This window comes from Kryptolebias marmoratus, linkage group LG20, assembly GCF_001649575.2.
Source record: "Kryptolebias marmoratus isolate JLee-2015 linkage group LG20, ASM164957v2, whole genome shotgun sequence".
NCBI lineage: Eukaryota > Metazoa > Chordata > Actinopteri > Cyprinodontiformes > Rivulidae > Kryptolebias > Kryptolebias marmoratus.
This window is the reverse complement of record NC_051449.1, coordinates 18,127,841-18,141,868: the sequence shown is the minus strand read 5'-3', so window position 1 is coordinate 18,141,868 and position 14,028 is coordinate 18,127,841. Positions and strand designations below refer to the sequence as shown.

At 41.0% G+C, this 14,028-nt stretch overlaps 2 protein-coding genes across 4 annotated transcripts; both read right to left on the bottom strand.

The window, feature by feature from the left end:
• Positions 1 to 1,565: 1,565 nt before the first annotated feature.
• On the bottom strand, positions 1,566 to 4,183 carry cbln12 (cerebellin 12). 2 transcript variants are annotated; one of them, XM_037981741.1, is made up of 4 exons: positions 4,019 to 4,183; positions 2,784 to 3,323; positions 2,169 to 2,288; positions 1,566 to 2,086 (listed from the first exon to the last, which is right to left on the bottom strand). In XM_037981741.1, the coding sequence occupies exons 2-4, from the start codon at positions 3,063 to 3,065 to the stop codon at positions 1,889 to 1,891; spliced, it is 600 nt and encodes a 199-aa protein (XP_037837669.1). In that variant the 5' UTR covers positions 3,066 to 3,323; positions 4,019 to 4,183; the 3' UTR covers positions 1,566 to 1,888. The 2 variants fall into 2 exon arrangements, with proteins under 2 accessions (XP_037837669.1, XP_037837670.1); XM_037981742.1 differs by lacking the exon at positions 4,019 to 4,183 and having other exon boundaries at positions 2,784 to 3,421.
• A 1,041-nt stretch (positions 4,184 to 5,224) lies between these two features.
• trim110 (tripartite motif containing 110) lies at positions 5,225 to 12,553 on the bottom strand. Of its 2 annotated transcripts, XM_017420770.3 has the most exons (8): positions 11,763 to 12,553; positions 9,116 to 9,640; positions 8,929 to 9,024; positions 8,500 to 8,733; positions 7,757 to 7,779; positions 7,422 to 7,567; positions 6,136 to 6,407; positions 5,225 to 6,020 (listed from the first exon to the last, which is right to left on the bottom strand). In XM_017420770.3, the coding sequence occupies exons 2-8, from the start codon at positions 9,602 to 9,604 to the stop codon at positions 5,751 to 5,753; spliced, it is 1,530 nt and encodes a 509-aa protein (XP_017276259.3). In that variant the 5' UTR covers positions 9,605 to 9,640; positions 11,763 to 12,553; the 3' UTR covers positions 5,225 to 5,750. The 2 variants fall into 2 exon arrangements, with proteins under 2 accessions (XP_017276259.3, XP_037837668.1); XM_037981740.1 differs by lacking the exon at positions 11,763 to 12,553 and having other exon boundaries at positions 9,116 to 10,422.
• Between the last annotated feature and the right edge of the window lie 1,475 nt (positions 12,554 to 14,028).

The following is a 14,028-nucleotide window of genomic DNA, read 5'->3' as shown; positions in this document are numbered from 1 at the left end:
TGTATGCAAAGATATGTTCATCCAAATTTAAATAATTTTATTTCCACATTTTTGTCCCTGATATAAATATTTTTAGTAAATAAACATACTGTCAGGTAAATAGAGAAGCCTCAGTCATACAGCAGACAAAGGAAAAGTCTTTTTTTAAGCAGGACAGGATGCTATTTGGTGATTTCAACTTTTCAAAAATAAATAGATTAAGGCTTTCACAGGGTTTTAGTACAGAAGCACACAGTGCACATTGCTACTATATAAATCTGTCACAAATAAAATATTTTTCAAGCAAACCCAATAAATATTTATACACATGACACAGCAAGCAAAAATTTGATATAACATTTTAGCTTTTCACCCTTCCTTTGTTTAGGAGACACTTCCCCTGTCTTTAGCTCTGGCTTGTATAAACCACTTCCTTTTATGCACGATATGTGAATACACTGTCAGTTCTGAAAAAGTAAGAGCATTGTGTAAAATGTAAATAAAAAGAGAATGCAGTGATTTGAGAATCTCATTAACCCGTATATTACATTTACAATGAAATACTGTAAACATATAATGTTTAAATTAAAAATACAGTACAATTATTTGGAAAAAATAAGATCATTTTGACTTTTAATCACAGGAACTGATCAAAAGAAAAAAGTGAGGATGAGGGAAACTAAAGGCAATTAAAGTTAGTGGTACAAATAAGAAACATGTAACTAATTAGATTAACTGACAGCAGGTCAGTAAGAGAACTGGGTATAAAAAGAGCATTTAAGAAAGGCTGAATCTGGCAGAGGTTCACCAGACTGAGACAAACTGAGCCTAAAAACGGTGGAACGGTTTCAGGATATTGTTCCTCAGAGGAATTTTGGAAATATTTTAAACATCCCATCATCTACAGTTCCTAACATCATCAAAAGATTTGAAGAATCAGGAAAAATCTCTGTGCTCAAAGGACTGAAGGTCAGCATTGGATGGCTGTGATCTTTGGGCCCTCAGGGGCCACAGCATTAAAATCAGGTCTGATTCTGTTCTGGACATCACTACATGAACTCAGGAACACTTCCACAAATCATTATCTGTAAACCCAGTTCACCGTACCATCCTCTAACGCTGCTTAAAGCTCTATCATTAAAAGAAGAAGCCATATATAAACATCATCCAGAAACACTGCCATCTTCTTTGAGCCAAAACTCATTTGAAATGGAGGAAAGGTGAGAAACTGTTCTGTGGTCAGACAAATCAAAATCTGAAATTCTTTTTGGAAACCACGTCCCCCATGCTGAAGAAGAGGGGGACCATCCAGCCCATTATCAGTGCCAAATTAAAAAACCTGCCTTAATGCCTATTGCATGAGCAGCTTACACATCTGAAAAGGCTCCATCGATGCAGAAAAGTATAAACAGGTTTTAGACCAACATCTGCTCCCATCCAGCAACGAAGAACCAGGACCGTAGAACAGATTGAATCCTCCATCAGACAAGAATGGGTCAACATTTTCCTCTAAAACCTCCAGCAGCTGCTCTCCTCAGTTACTAGATGTTTACAGCTGTTGTTAAAAGAAGAGAGGATGACTCACAGAGGGAAACATGGACCTGTCACAACTTTTTTGAGATGTGTTGATGCCAAAATTAACTTTTTTTAAAACATACAATTTCTTTGTTTCAACATTTGGTATGTTTACTAAGTTCTGTTGTGAATCAATATGTTTATGAGGGTTTATGAGATTTGCAAATCATTGCATTCTGTTTTTTATTTACATTTATACAATGTTCCAACTTTTTCAGAATTTGGGTTGTGCTCCCATCACAGCCTCCATTTTTTTCCCCCTCATACATTCACACCCCTGTTCCACTCCTTTCTCCTTTTCTTATCCTCAAAACACTAAAGCTTTCCATCCTTCTCACAAGGGGAAAACCAGAAAGCCAGAGAAGGTGGAGTATTTCCAGCCTCCCATCAGATTGCCCCTCTCCAGTCTGAGGTAAGCCTTGTCCCCCTTCTCCATAATCACCAGGCCGGCATTGGTGGCAGCTTCTCTGGTCACGTCTTGGTCCCCGGCGAACGCTGAAATCATCGGCCAGCCGTTCACCATCAGGCTGACCTAAGACATGGAAAACCCAGGAATTAGAAAGAGGACACAGAGCCACTGGAATGCCAACTGCTTAGCGGCGGTAGCAGCGTACCTGAATCGTTTGCCTGTTGTAGGCCTTTACAACATGGAAGTTGAAGCTGTACACCCCTCTGCGTGGAGCCACAAAGACGCTACTCTCTTGGTCAAAATGAGTCCCCACGTTAACTAAAATCTGATCAGACGGCGAGGGAAAAGGAAGATAAGATAAGGGATGATGGAAAGAATTCACATGAGAGAAAAAAGAGGGGATCTTTGAAGGCATGTTGATAGGAGCTTTATGAATATATATATTCATACATACTCCAAGGTCACTTAAAGTAATTCTTTAAACTCACTCAGCTAGATCTCAGAATTTAAAATGACATTTACATTTAAAAACAAACCCTGAATGTGCTGCATAATCCAACAGTTTTGTGGCTGCACTTTGAGTCTGAAGGTTCAGTCTTCAGCTCATTATTATTCATCCACGCTGTCGGGATGTAATCATATAAACATGCTATTGGTTGAAGTTTTCTCTAAACAAGAATGTGAAAACGCTTTTCTATGGCACAGTAAAAAATTTGTCTATTTTCTGTTAAATAGCTTAGGAGAGTTCCTGTAGGTGTTGAAACCTCCACGAGACGTTCTGAAGCTACCGCGGCCTCTCACCGTGGCGCTCGATACTCACATTGTCGAAGTAGATGATCATGGTGCGGTTGCTCATTTCCGTGGGCTCGTGGTTGGTCTGGCGGCTGGCCGAGAAGGCCACTCGTCCGGAGCCGGAGCGGACAGACATGCCCAAAGCCGTACCAGAGGGCTCGGACGAAGGACTGGAGTCGCACACCACCAAACATTTCCCTTCCAGGATGATGGGCTCTGTGTCGTTCTGCCCGCTGGACTCCAGGGGACCCCAGAACAGCAGCACACTCAGCAGGGTCAGGAGGTCAAAGTGGACCGACCTGAGGTACATGACTGTAGGATGTTGGTGAAATATCTCTTCTTGATTATGCTGTAAAGAGGTGTCACTTTGGATAATCTGAGGTATAAATAAACATGCTACAGTTGAAGAAATAGTCCTTTTGGATTCGGTGAAGCAGCAGAGCCAGCAGATGGTCCAGATGAAGCTCAGAATTGTCCACTTTTCATGACTGACGATCAGAAGCTCATTTTGGTTTTTTTGTTTTTTTTTGTAGGTTTTCTTCTCAGCGTCTTCCTGCAAGTACACGGTCTGGAACGACAATCACAAAAACCGCAATTGTCACAGATTTCCTCAGCAGAGAATACGACCACCGAGATGCAGAGATGGAACTGGGATGAGGGAGGTGATCTGAGTTCAGACTCCAAACGAAGCAGAGGAGGCTGTGATGAAGACAGGCGATGAAGATAGAACAAACATGATTCAGGGGGATGTAGGACTCAGGAGGGAGTGAGGAGGAGAGATGGATTAGGGGAACAACTCCACTGAGTGACCATCTGTCTCTACATGTAACCACCCGGCCCCTCCCTCTGTCACACATTCTCACACACATACTTGTGCTTTTGTTTCACACTTTCACACATAAACATGAAAACTACCCAGAGAAATATCACTCCCTTGGTTTTAAACGCTTTTAGTTTGTTTTGACTCATTAAAACTAGAGGTTCTCCGGCCCATTTTCCTTTCACACGATCAAACAATTTATCAATTACATTCCATTAGTTTTTTAATTAAAAAAACAACAACATTTATTTGTTTTAAGCTTAATCAAAAAGCTACTCCAACCAAATTCATACAGCAGCTCCTCGGATGGGCGCAGATTTATGTTACGGCAAAAACTATTTGTTATTCATGATTAAACAAGTGTTCCAACATGATGCCAGGAGCCATTTGCTCTGTGCTGTAAGATCTAGGAATATTAAATGAATAAAAACCAAAATAGTCACCTGTTGCAGACGGAAATGATCAATTTTCACCTTCTGTCCACCTGAAGTGTAAAATAAGCTGAAAATCCTCTAATTTATGCCACTTTATCACACAGCGCTCCAGTGGAGATGATCTCGTCCAATCTGAAGGATCCTCTGATCTTCCTGTGTCTCTCTCTGTGTGTCCTCCCTCTCTCTCTCTCTCAGCCTCCCCCTCTCCTCTTCTGCTTCCTTTCTCACCCTCTACGTTGCAGCCACCCACTCAGCTTTATGGTGAAATAAAGAAAAAAATAATTGGGTATCTGCGCAGCTTCAAAGAGCAAACTCAGCATGTAAGCTGTTTGTATTTTTTCTTTTGTATTTTCCAGCAAAAGCAGTGATTCTGTCATGTGATTAAAAAAGCCGCTGTTTGAGGCACTGAGCTTTGTTTACAGTGTGTATTTTTATTTCTTTAGTCTTATTTGGTCTTTGTTTTACCAGGTAAAATGTCTGAGAACCAGTTCTCATTTATAAGCATGATCTGGACAAGAAATTACAGCAATAAAATGGGTGCCTCCAGAACCATACATAAAAAGATCAATAAAAAAAAAATGTATAAAGATAAAAATGTTTATGTGTGTACTAAAGAAGTATTTATGAAAAAGTAGGAAATATGTATGTAAAATGAATAAATGCCCAAAGTGCATCTAGCACTAAATCCTTTAAGAAGCAGGTCTTTTAATAACATTTTTAAAAATATGTTTGCAGCTTTAAGATTGTTATAATCACTGTTTATCCCATTAGGATGTTTCTGTGGTTTGTTAAATAAAACAAAAAACCAAAGAAACAATAAAAAAATGTACTTATTGTTTCCCACACATTTTTAAAAAATGCTACTGAAGCAGGCTGCAGGAGAGGAAAAAAATGGGACAAGAGGATATATTGTTCAGATTATCATGTTAAAAAAAGAAAGAAATCTTTTAAGCACAAATTTGTTTAAGGTAAAAATACACAACCCTGTTATAATCTTGTTAACTCCCTAAATGAATGCATATCACCGCCACCTTTCATACCAACAGCCATCTTCAATTAGGACGGCTCCAACAGTTAACCAGCTGTAGATGTACACACATACAATGATCGCTTTCTGAGAGTTTTAATCAAATCTGTTCAGTGGTTCAGGAGATATTTTGCTAACAGACAGACAGCTTTCACTTCAACAGTTTTAAGCTAAAATCTTGTGTGATCTGTTAGCCCTCAGAGTCTGTGTTGTGAATGACTCAGCTACAATCGCACCAAATTTTAGCTCAGTATCTGTAAGACTGGGTTACAGTTTGTTAAGTTTGCTCAGCTGCAGCAGCCATCTTGAATGGGGTTGGCTCCAAAAGTTAATCAGACATAGATGTGCATCCAGTGATTACTTTCAAAGGGCTTTATTACAATTGGTCTACTAGTTCATGAAATATTTTGGTAGCAGACAGACAAATAAATACACACACACGCTCACAAGCACACACATACAGACACAGACAATTACTGTACATGATCACCCGCCATTCACAGCAGCAGGCAGTCATGTTAAGCCTCAGAGTCATTCGTCTGATTCCTCACATTGAAGCCGTTTCCTCCTCAGAATCACATGTACAGTTTATTTTAAAAGAGAAAATCACCAAATTCCTGTTTGAGAGGCTCCCAGCACAAGTCTGTATGGTCACTGAAGTTAAAGCAGCAAAGTTGTTTTTTTTTTTTTTTCCTGGTCGTCTTCCCTGTCTCCTCACACTCTGACTATAGAGATGCGACTCTTGAGCTCGGCTTTGTAGAGTCCAAAGCCCAAGCAGAGCGGCTGGGTGAAGCTGGTAGAGAAAGTGTGGAGGTGGATGAGGTTGTTGGAGGGCCCCACCTCTGAGAAGGTAATGGTCCCCGAGCCGTAGTCCACAGTGACAGCAACTCGACTCCCAGACATCTGGTTTGTGAGGCGGGTCTTCCTGCGGTTGTGCCAGGCAGACAGCTTTTTGTCGTGTTGCTGTGTCAAGCTCCACGACACCTGGGAACAAGACACGGTTTCTCTTTTCTTCTTCTTTTTAATTAAAACACAAGTTTTTTTTCTCATAGATGGGGGAATTAAAAGTAGAACACAGAAACATGGCACGTCTGCCTACCTTGTTGTTTCCGAAAGCGTTGCCTTCCTTCCCCTTCCTTCCAATGCTTCGATAGCAGACAGCAACATCCCAGAATCCCTCAGCCTCCAGCTCCCAGTAGTGAGTCCCGGAGGAGAAGGTCTGGACTGTGAGTACTTGCGGCCAGTGGTCGAAGCGCTCGGAGTGAGCGGCGCACGGCAGGCGGCTTTTCACCCGTGTGACGGAGCGTAAGTCATCAGAGATGCTCAACAGAGGATGAGCTGAGTTTGTGTCCAGAGTCAGAGGGCTGGTTACTGCAGGGGCAGACAGGATGCAGAAATTTACCTGATCTGTGCTACATAAACTCTGCTCTTTACTCTCCCACACAAAATATTAAGATAATGCCAATGACTATTTAGATCAAAAAAAAAAAACTTGTAACACCATTTTGTAAACATCTAGGACCTGAGGACAGCAGCTGCTGGAGGATCTGGAGGAGAATGTTGTCCCATTCCTGTCTGATGGAGGATTCAAGCTGTTCTACAGTCCAGGGTTTTCTTTCCTGGACTTCTTTGTTTCATGATCAAAAGTTCAACTGGTGAGAGATCTGGACTGGAGGCAGACCAGTTCAGGATGTCTGGAATGGAGCGTATGTTTTTCTAAGACCTCTAAATACTTTTCTGCATTAATGGAGCCTTTCCAGATGTGAAATCTGCCTATGCCTTAGGTACTAATGCACCCCCATACCATCAGAGAGGCAGGCTTTTGAACTGCCACAGTGTCTTTTTTCATGTAATGTCTCTTGTCAATTAATGCATCATGTTTAGATTATGCCTTTGTTAGCCTTGCTAATATTATAATAATAATAATAAGACAAAATATTTTAAAAAAGAAAACTAAAACAATTAAAGATTTCTTGATATTTAGTCGTTATGCTGTCAGTCTGTCGACTCTTTAGCTCAGTGGTCTCCAATCCTGGTCCTCGAAGGCCACCATCCTGCATGTGTTACTTGTTTCCCTGCTCCAACACACCTGATTCAGTGGTTAAATCACCTCTTCATGTTCTGCAGAAGCCTGTTAATCACCCATTGATTCAAATCAGGTGTGTTGGAGCAGAGAAACAAGTAAAACATGCAGGATAGTGGCCCTCGAGGACCAGGATTGGAGACCACTGCTTTAGCCTAAGCTGACCAGCATCTGAGTTTAAATAAAATTTAATGGACAAATGTGATCCAGAAAGGAAGGCGCACAACTTTTCTTGAAATATTAACCTTTTACCTAAAGATATTAAATTATAATTATGATCTTATGTGTAATGTGCTACTCACAGAGCTCCCGCTTGAGTTCGGTGAGGCAGCGGAGCGTGGCGGTGATGAACTCTCGATATTTGCTCTCTATGTCTTCCAGGATGTGTTTCCTGTCCAGACTGATGGGATCAGGAACGAAAAGGGGGCAGTTCAGGTCAGCTAATAATCTACAACACAAAAGACCCACACCCCCCAAACACAAAGCAGAATTAGTTTCTCTTTCTGCAATGAGTCTATATTTTATCTGTCAAAGGAACGGACTGTTTTTCTTAAACATGGACTCCTCATCTTGCCCATTTCAAACACACACATTAACACAGCTTAAAAACAGTCTGCACGAACTGCCCTGGACTTACCTCGTATCATCTGACTGAAATGCCTGGTGAGGAAAAGCACAAAGAAACATGTCAAATAATCCCAGAAAGAATAGTATTTTTTTTGTGTGAATCTGTAAAAGAAATAATAAAAAAATAGCAATAACCCACAAGATCACTGCATCTTTGTATTAGTCACTATGTTCCCTCTGTTCTCCTCCTCTATGAACCTTCAATTCTAGTTTATTTTTTTTTAGTCAAGACATAAAAAAATCATCTGTCTGTCATCAGATGATTCTTTGGATTTGCTAAATACAACAAAGGAAGAACAACAACATAGAACACAGTGCCATGGTGAAGTCAAATTACAAACACTAATTGGCCCCTACAAGAATCAATATCTGTATCTTATCCATCTCTGACATGGTAGTAGATAAAGTTCGGGCCATTGTTCCTTCATTAAAGTTTAGTTTGGCACGTCTTAGTTAATCCTTCTTTCTTGAGAACCTGCTACAGCGTTTCAGCCTGGGAAGAGAAGTCAGTGAAATGAACTGAGAGCATTCTGTGAATTACCAGGAACAACTCTGAAGGTTTCTCCTGCTGATGGCAACAAATGAAAAGTAAGGAAGTGAGGCAGTAAGGTAACATAGTATCTGTTCAAATTGAGATTTCTTTATCAGTAATTTTAATTTTCAGTTCAGGTTAAGGTGATGATTGACCACTTAAGCAGCTCTTAGAAAATGGAGATTCAAACAATAGAAAAAAAGAACAAAAACCCATCTCACCCAGATGAGCAGGAAAGGGTCCGTCTCTGCCAGCAGCAGGTTCAGGTAGTGCTGAATGTTCATCGTTTGGCTCATGTCGTCCCGAACCTTGGTGCAGTCTTTGTGCACGCGCTCTATGACCTGCTGTCTCTCCCTCTTGGTGATCTCCTTCAGAGCTAACGCCAGCTTTGTCACCTGGTTCTGCAGGTCTGAGTCCAGCCGCTCCACCTGACTGTCGTCCTTCTTCAGAGAGTCCTGGAACCAGACATCAGAGAGCGTTTGGCTGCTGGAAGATCAGCGACTGAGTCATAGACATTCTGTACATGTTTGAATGAACGAAATAATTATCTGCATGATAAGCTACACATATTTTGATGTTTTTGTGGTCTAATGATGAACAAGTTCTACTGAGAGTTACTTTATTTGCAATATTTCAGTGTTTTAACTCACAGCCATGACAGAATCGATGTTTTCATGCTCTTTGAGAATTCTCTCCCCGTCTCTGATTTTGGTCTCTGCTTTGATGAGCAGCGTCTGCAGGATGACCTGTGAAGGCACACAGTCACTGTTAGAAGAGCCTCACCCTGATCTGCAGACATAAAACCGCACACAGTCACCGTGGAGCCATCCAGCTGACCTTCAGGTCCTCCTCCACCTGCCTCAGTGCCTTCACTTTGTGCTGAGCGTGGCCCCCCTCCAGCAGACAGTCACCGCACACGTACACCCTCTCATCCACGCAGTAGTAGCGGAAGACCTCTGAGTGCGCGGGACACCTTCTCTGGGACAGGTCCCCGAGAGGTTCCACCAGCAGGTGCCTGCTAAACGCCGGCCTGTCCAGGTGGGGCTGAAGGTGGCCGGCGCACAGGGACACCTCACACCTCAGGCAGGTCTTCACAGCTGGCGGTGGTTGCCCGTCCTCTGCCTGCGGAGGGCAGCAGTCGCACAGCACTTCTCCATGCTCCTCCTGACACTGGGAGCAGGTAAAGCAACCTTTTCCTTCCTTCTGGCCGCTCCAGGCCTCACGGATGCAAGCGGGACAAAAGCTGTGGCCGCAAGGCAGCGGGTGGGCCTGGTTGAAGCTGTCTCTACATACAGAACAGGTCAGCTCTTCATCCAAGGACGCCATGGTGCTCAGATGATGGTTCCAAATCAGAGCTACTTACTAAAAAGTGGATTATATAACAAAGGGAGGTCAATAACATGCTAAATAAATTGCAGATACACCCATTTACCATCAAAGACTACATAAACCTGGCTTATCTGTAAATGCTCTAAGTTGGTTCTCAAACTACTTGTCAACTTGAACACAGTGTGAACACCATGCTGCCTCCTTTTCCTCTCTTCTAACAGTAGCTAAAGAAGTTCCTATGGGTTCCATATTAGGACCACTGCTTTTCACTCGCTATATAAATAATCTCTGTAATAATTGATCAAATGCTGCATTTCACTTGTATGCAGATGATGCAGTCATCTATTGCTCATTGTTATCATTAGCTCAAACTCTTGAATTTCTCCACTCTGCCTCTGATGCTGTTCGGTGTCACCTTAAATTGGTGTTCAGTGCAAGGGAAACTAAGTTCAGGATATTCTCAAATGGCAAAGAGTTGTGTAAAATTAAAATGGTCACATATAAATATTTAGGCATCATTATTGGTCATGAGTAGACTTTGTCTATAGGTTGAAACTTAAATTGTCTTTCTTTTTTAGAATTAACCTCGTTTCTCACTTCAGGTAAGGAGAAATTTGATTTTGTAAACTTTTTTTGCCTTTATTAGATTACAGTTGCTGCTAAATGGGCACCCTTGTCTGTCTACAGACTTTCCCACTGGTTGGTTTTGATATACAAATCTCTGTTTGGGCTGGTTCTGTCAGGAACGGTGGAGATGGAGGCGAACCCAGAACGCAGACTCATATTTGAAAAGAAACTAATTTATTAAACTAAGGACAAAAATGAAAACAAAAGCTGTCGAGGCAGCAAACTAATAAGATAGAAACTAAAACAAAAACCAACCAAAACAGGAGCAAACACAGGAGCATAAACAGGAACGGGCAGGACAGAAACTAACAACAACAGACAAACCTTAGACAATGGACCAGCGNAGTGACCGGGTTTTTAAGACTGCAGATAACGAGGTGAGTGGGAACAGGTAGAATGATTACTTATTCGGGACAGGTGAAGATGGGCGTGGCTAACAGACAAATGAATGACTGGGGAAGAGTGGAAATGAGAACACAAACACAAGGAGGACAGAACCAAGAAGAAAACAAAACCCAGATAACTAAAAATAGAAAACAAAAACAAAACACAAACCAGATAACTCAGAAAAAGCCAAATCACCACAGGTTCCTTCTCACCTGTGTATTTATATGTGTAAAAACCACAACCAGGACAACATGTGCAGTCCTGATGTTTTAACAAATGTCTGTCCACGGAGTCAGGACACGATTAGGAATAAAAGCTGTTAAATATGTTGCCCTTGTTTTCTGGAATGATTTTCAAAAGGGGCTCAAAATGGTCAGAACTGGCTTTAAAGGAAAGAGAAAAGCTAACTTTTGGTCATTGCAACTGTTTTTGATTTTGTTGGTTATATTGTTATGTAAGATATTTTTTGTATGTGTTGCTGCCTTCTTGGCTGGGTCTCTCTTTTATTCTCAATGAGACTTTTACCTGGTTAAATAAAAAAATATATATAAATGAAAGACAAAACTTGCACAAGTTTCACATTTGTGTTCCACAAACTAAACACTAATGCCATTAGGACAAGAGGGAAGCCCATGTTCATCTCCGACTGCTCACTCAGACCAATAATCCTGTCTACTGACCTTCTGCTCTAAGAATAAAACACTTAATGACTATATATTTTTTAAAAAAGATACTGGGAAAATGGAAGAAATGCTGACAAAAATAACAAAATATACTTCATAATTCAATGTGAGGAAATACATTCAAACTACAGAAAGTGCTAAAAATGATAAGGTAAATCAGAACCTTATTAGGATTTAAACTGACCTTAATGTTTCAGAGATCATTTGGGATTTACCAAACAGGAGAAACATGAGACGGTAAAGAAAACTTTGATTTATTTAATTAAAACAAGGGTAAAGGGTGTTATAACACTGACCTCTGATGAGCATTAATTCCACTAAGACACAAGCTGTTGCAGCAGAGGGATCAGGAGATCATCCTCCTACACCTGCTCAGTTATTCTGTCGTTCGCCTCCTCTCGTCTGCCAATCTCAACACCTTTATTTAAAAAAGAGAAACGATGAAATCCTCCCCTTACCTGCTGGTGTCCCCGTGTTCGCAGAGCGTGCCATCGGAGAGCGGATACGTGATGTGTGAGGTCAGTGTGTTGACTAATACCAGCAGATTCCCTGCACTCAGAGGTCACCTGACCCTGAGAGGGGTGGGGACTACTTCTTATATCGTTTTTTTTAAAGTAGTGTAACTTTTAAACAATATTAAGAAAGCTGAGCCATTATAAAAACTTTTTGTTTTTTTGCTTTAAAGCGTGTTGCACATGTATTATTCCTACTTACACAAAAATGTCCTCCTTAAGTGTCATATAAACATTTTTCTCAAACCTTGGAAACATCATTATACAAATCTCATGTGATTTGTTAGCGCTAAAGGTAAGTGTTGGGGATGACTCTCAGCTACTACCATGTCAAATCTTTGATAATTATCAGTGCAAATTGACTGAGTCATTTTTGTGTTGGCTAATGTTGATTAGTTGTGGTAGTTATCTTCAAATTGATTGACTTCAAAAGTTAATCAGTTGTAGATGTAAATTCAATGAAACTTTCTGAAAGTTTCATTTAAATTCATTCAATGGTTCATGAGATATTTTGCTGATAGACAATTGGTGTTGCCTCTAACAATTGATGCTTAAGTTTTAGATAAGGATTTTGCTCAATGAGTAGCACTTGGGAGTATTTGTTGTGACTGGATCTCAGCTATTACCAAACTAAATTTTAGCACAATATATGTAACGTTCATTGACCTGTAGACATTTTGATGTTTTTTAAGGTCAGCTGACTGTGGCGATCATCTCGTATTGGGTTAGCTCCAAAAGTTAATCAGTTGTAAAAGTGCATCCCATGAGTATTTCCTGAAAGTTTCATTAAAATCCGTCTGGTAGTTCATGAGATATTTTGCTAACAGACAAAGCTGACTCCAAAGAGTTAATAACAAAATTTTAAACAAAGACCTTGTGCAATCTGTTTGAGCTCAGAATATGTGTTGCGGATCAGTCTCGCCTCCTACCACACCAAATCTTAGGTCAATATATGTAAAATGAAGTTGTAGCCATTTTTGTGTTTACTTTCATCAGTTGGCTGTGGCGGCCATCTTGAATTGGGTTGACTCCAAAATTAATCAGTTGTAGATGTACATCTGAGATGGGTGAAAAATATTATTTTACAACATTTTACAAAATGTAACTTCTTTAAAACATATTGTGTTAGAGCTTTTTTGCATTTATCTTCCAGGTTTTGTCTTTGAGCGACACCTAGTGGCTGTAGTATCTCACAGCACCCGGCAGCTGCTGTGTACCAGGAGTCAGGTTTAACCCAATTTCTAAATGTAAAAAAAAACAAAACAAGAACACACCCAAAGGTACATAATACCCCCTTCAGAAAATTGGATGAGTAATCAAAACCCAAAGCATGAATTTCCTCACACAACTATCCTTAATACATGTGTGTAGAGTTGGAGCACAGACGAGGTTTTTAGAGGGGGTCATTTGTGTCCTTGACCTTTGACCCCATGACCTTGAAATCAATAGTGATCATTCTTGACCCATGAGATGTTCAGCTGTGCAGTTTGACATCCCTACATTACATGGTGGCAGGCTTAGAGCACAAACAAAGTTTTCATAAAGGGGTCCCCTGTGACCTTGACCCTTGACCACGTGACCTTGAAATCAATAGGGATCATCCTTGACCCATGAGGTGTTTCAGCTGTGCAGTTGGACATTTCTACGTTTAAGGGTTATCAATTTAGAGCTCGGAAGAAATTGTCCACAGATGGATGGACGGCGCCATAACAATACATCCAGTCTTAAGACGGGCTTATAAAAAGGGGAATGGAAAAAATGCCCACGAGGTGGAAAACTGCCTCAACAAATACATTTTGTAGCCATGAGCCCTCACCATTTAACAAGCTGATACAATAAAACTGAAGTAAACACAAACATAAACACCTCTATGTCTACTATACTGCAGCTCACTTTGACATTTCATTTAGTCATTTGCACTATATGAGTAGATGCATGGTTTCACATATTCCTAGGTGGTTCCCATCGGTGGGAATTTTCAGTTGTTACACCTACAGCGTCCCTCCCAGGCCCGAGGTCCAGAGCCGGTGTGGCTGCTAAACCGCAGGTCATTAATTATGAGAGACAGGGAGACAGACAGCAGCTCGTCGGACGGACAACGTGGACAGACAGTGCTGCAGAGAGCACAGACAGGCTGGACAGGAGCAGCAGGCCGCGACAAACACAAACAGCGCCAGAAACATTAATCCCCCCCCCAACCCCCACCTCCACC

Coding starts and splice junctions, on each gene's coding strand:
- trim110 (XM_017420770.3), bottom strand. CDS start 9,604: ATGGCGTCCTTGGATGAAGAGCTGACCTGTTCTGTATGTAGAGACAGC. Junction 7,568..7,756: donor TTTCAGTCAGATGATACGAG/GTAAGTCCAGGG, acceptor TTTGTGTTGTAG/ATTATTAGCTGACCTGAACT. Junction 6,408..7,421: donor CGAACTCAAGCGGGAGCTCT/GTGAGTAGCACA, acceptor CTGCCCCTGCAG/TAACCAGCCCTCTGACTCTG.
- cbln12 (XM_037981741.1), bottom strand. CDS start 3,065: ATGTACCTCAGGTCGGTCCACTTTGACCTCCTGACCCTGCTGAGTGTG. Junction 2,289..2,783: donor TGATCATCTACTTCGACAAT/GTGAGTATCGAG, acceptor CCGTCTGATCAG/ATTTTAGTTAACGTGGGGAC. Junction 2,087..2,168: donor ACAACAGGCAAACGATTCAG/GTACGCTGCTAC, acceptor TCCATGTCTTAG/GTCAGCCTGATGGTGAACGG.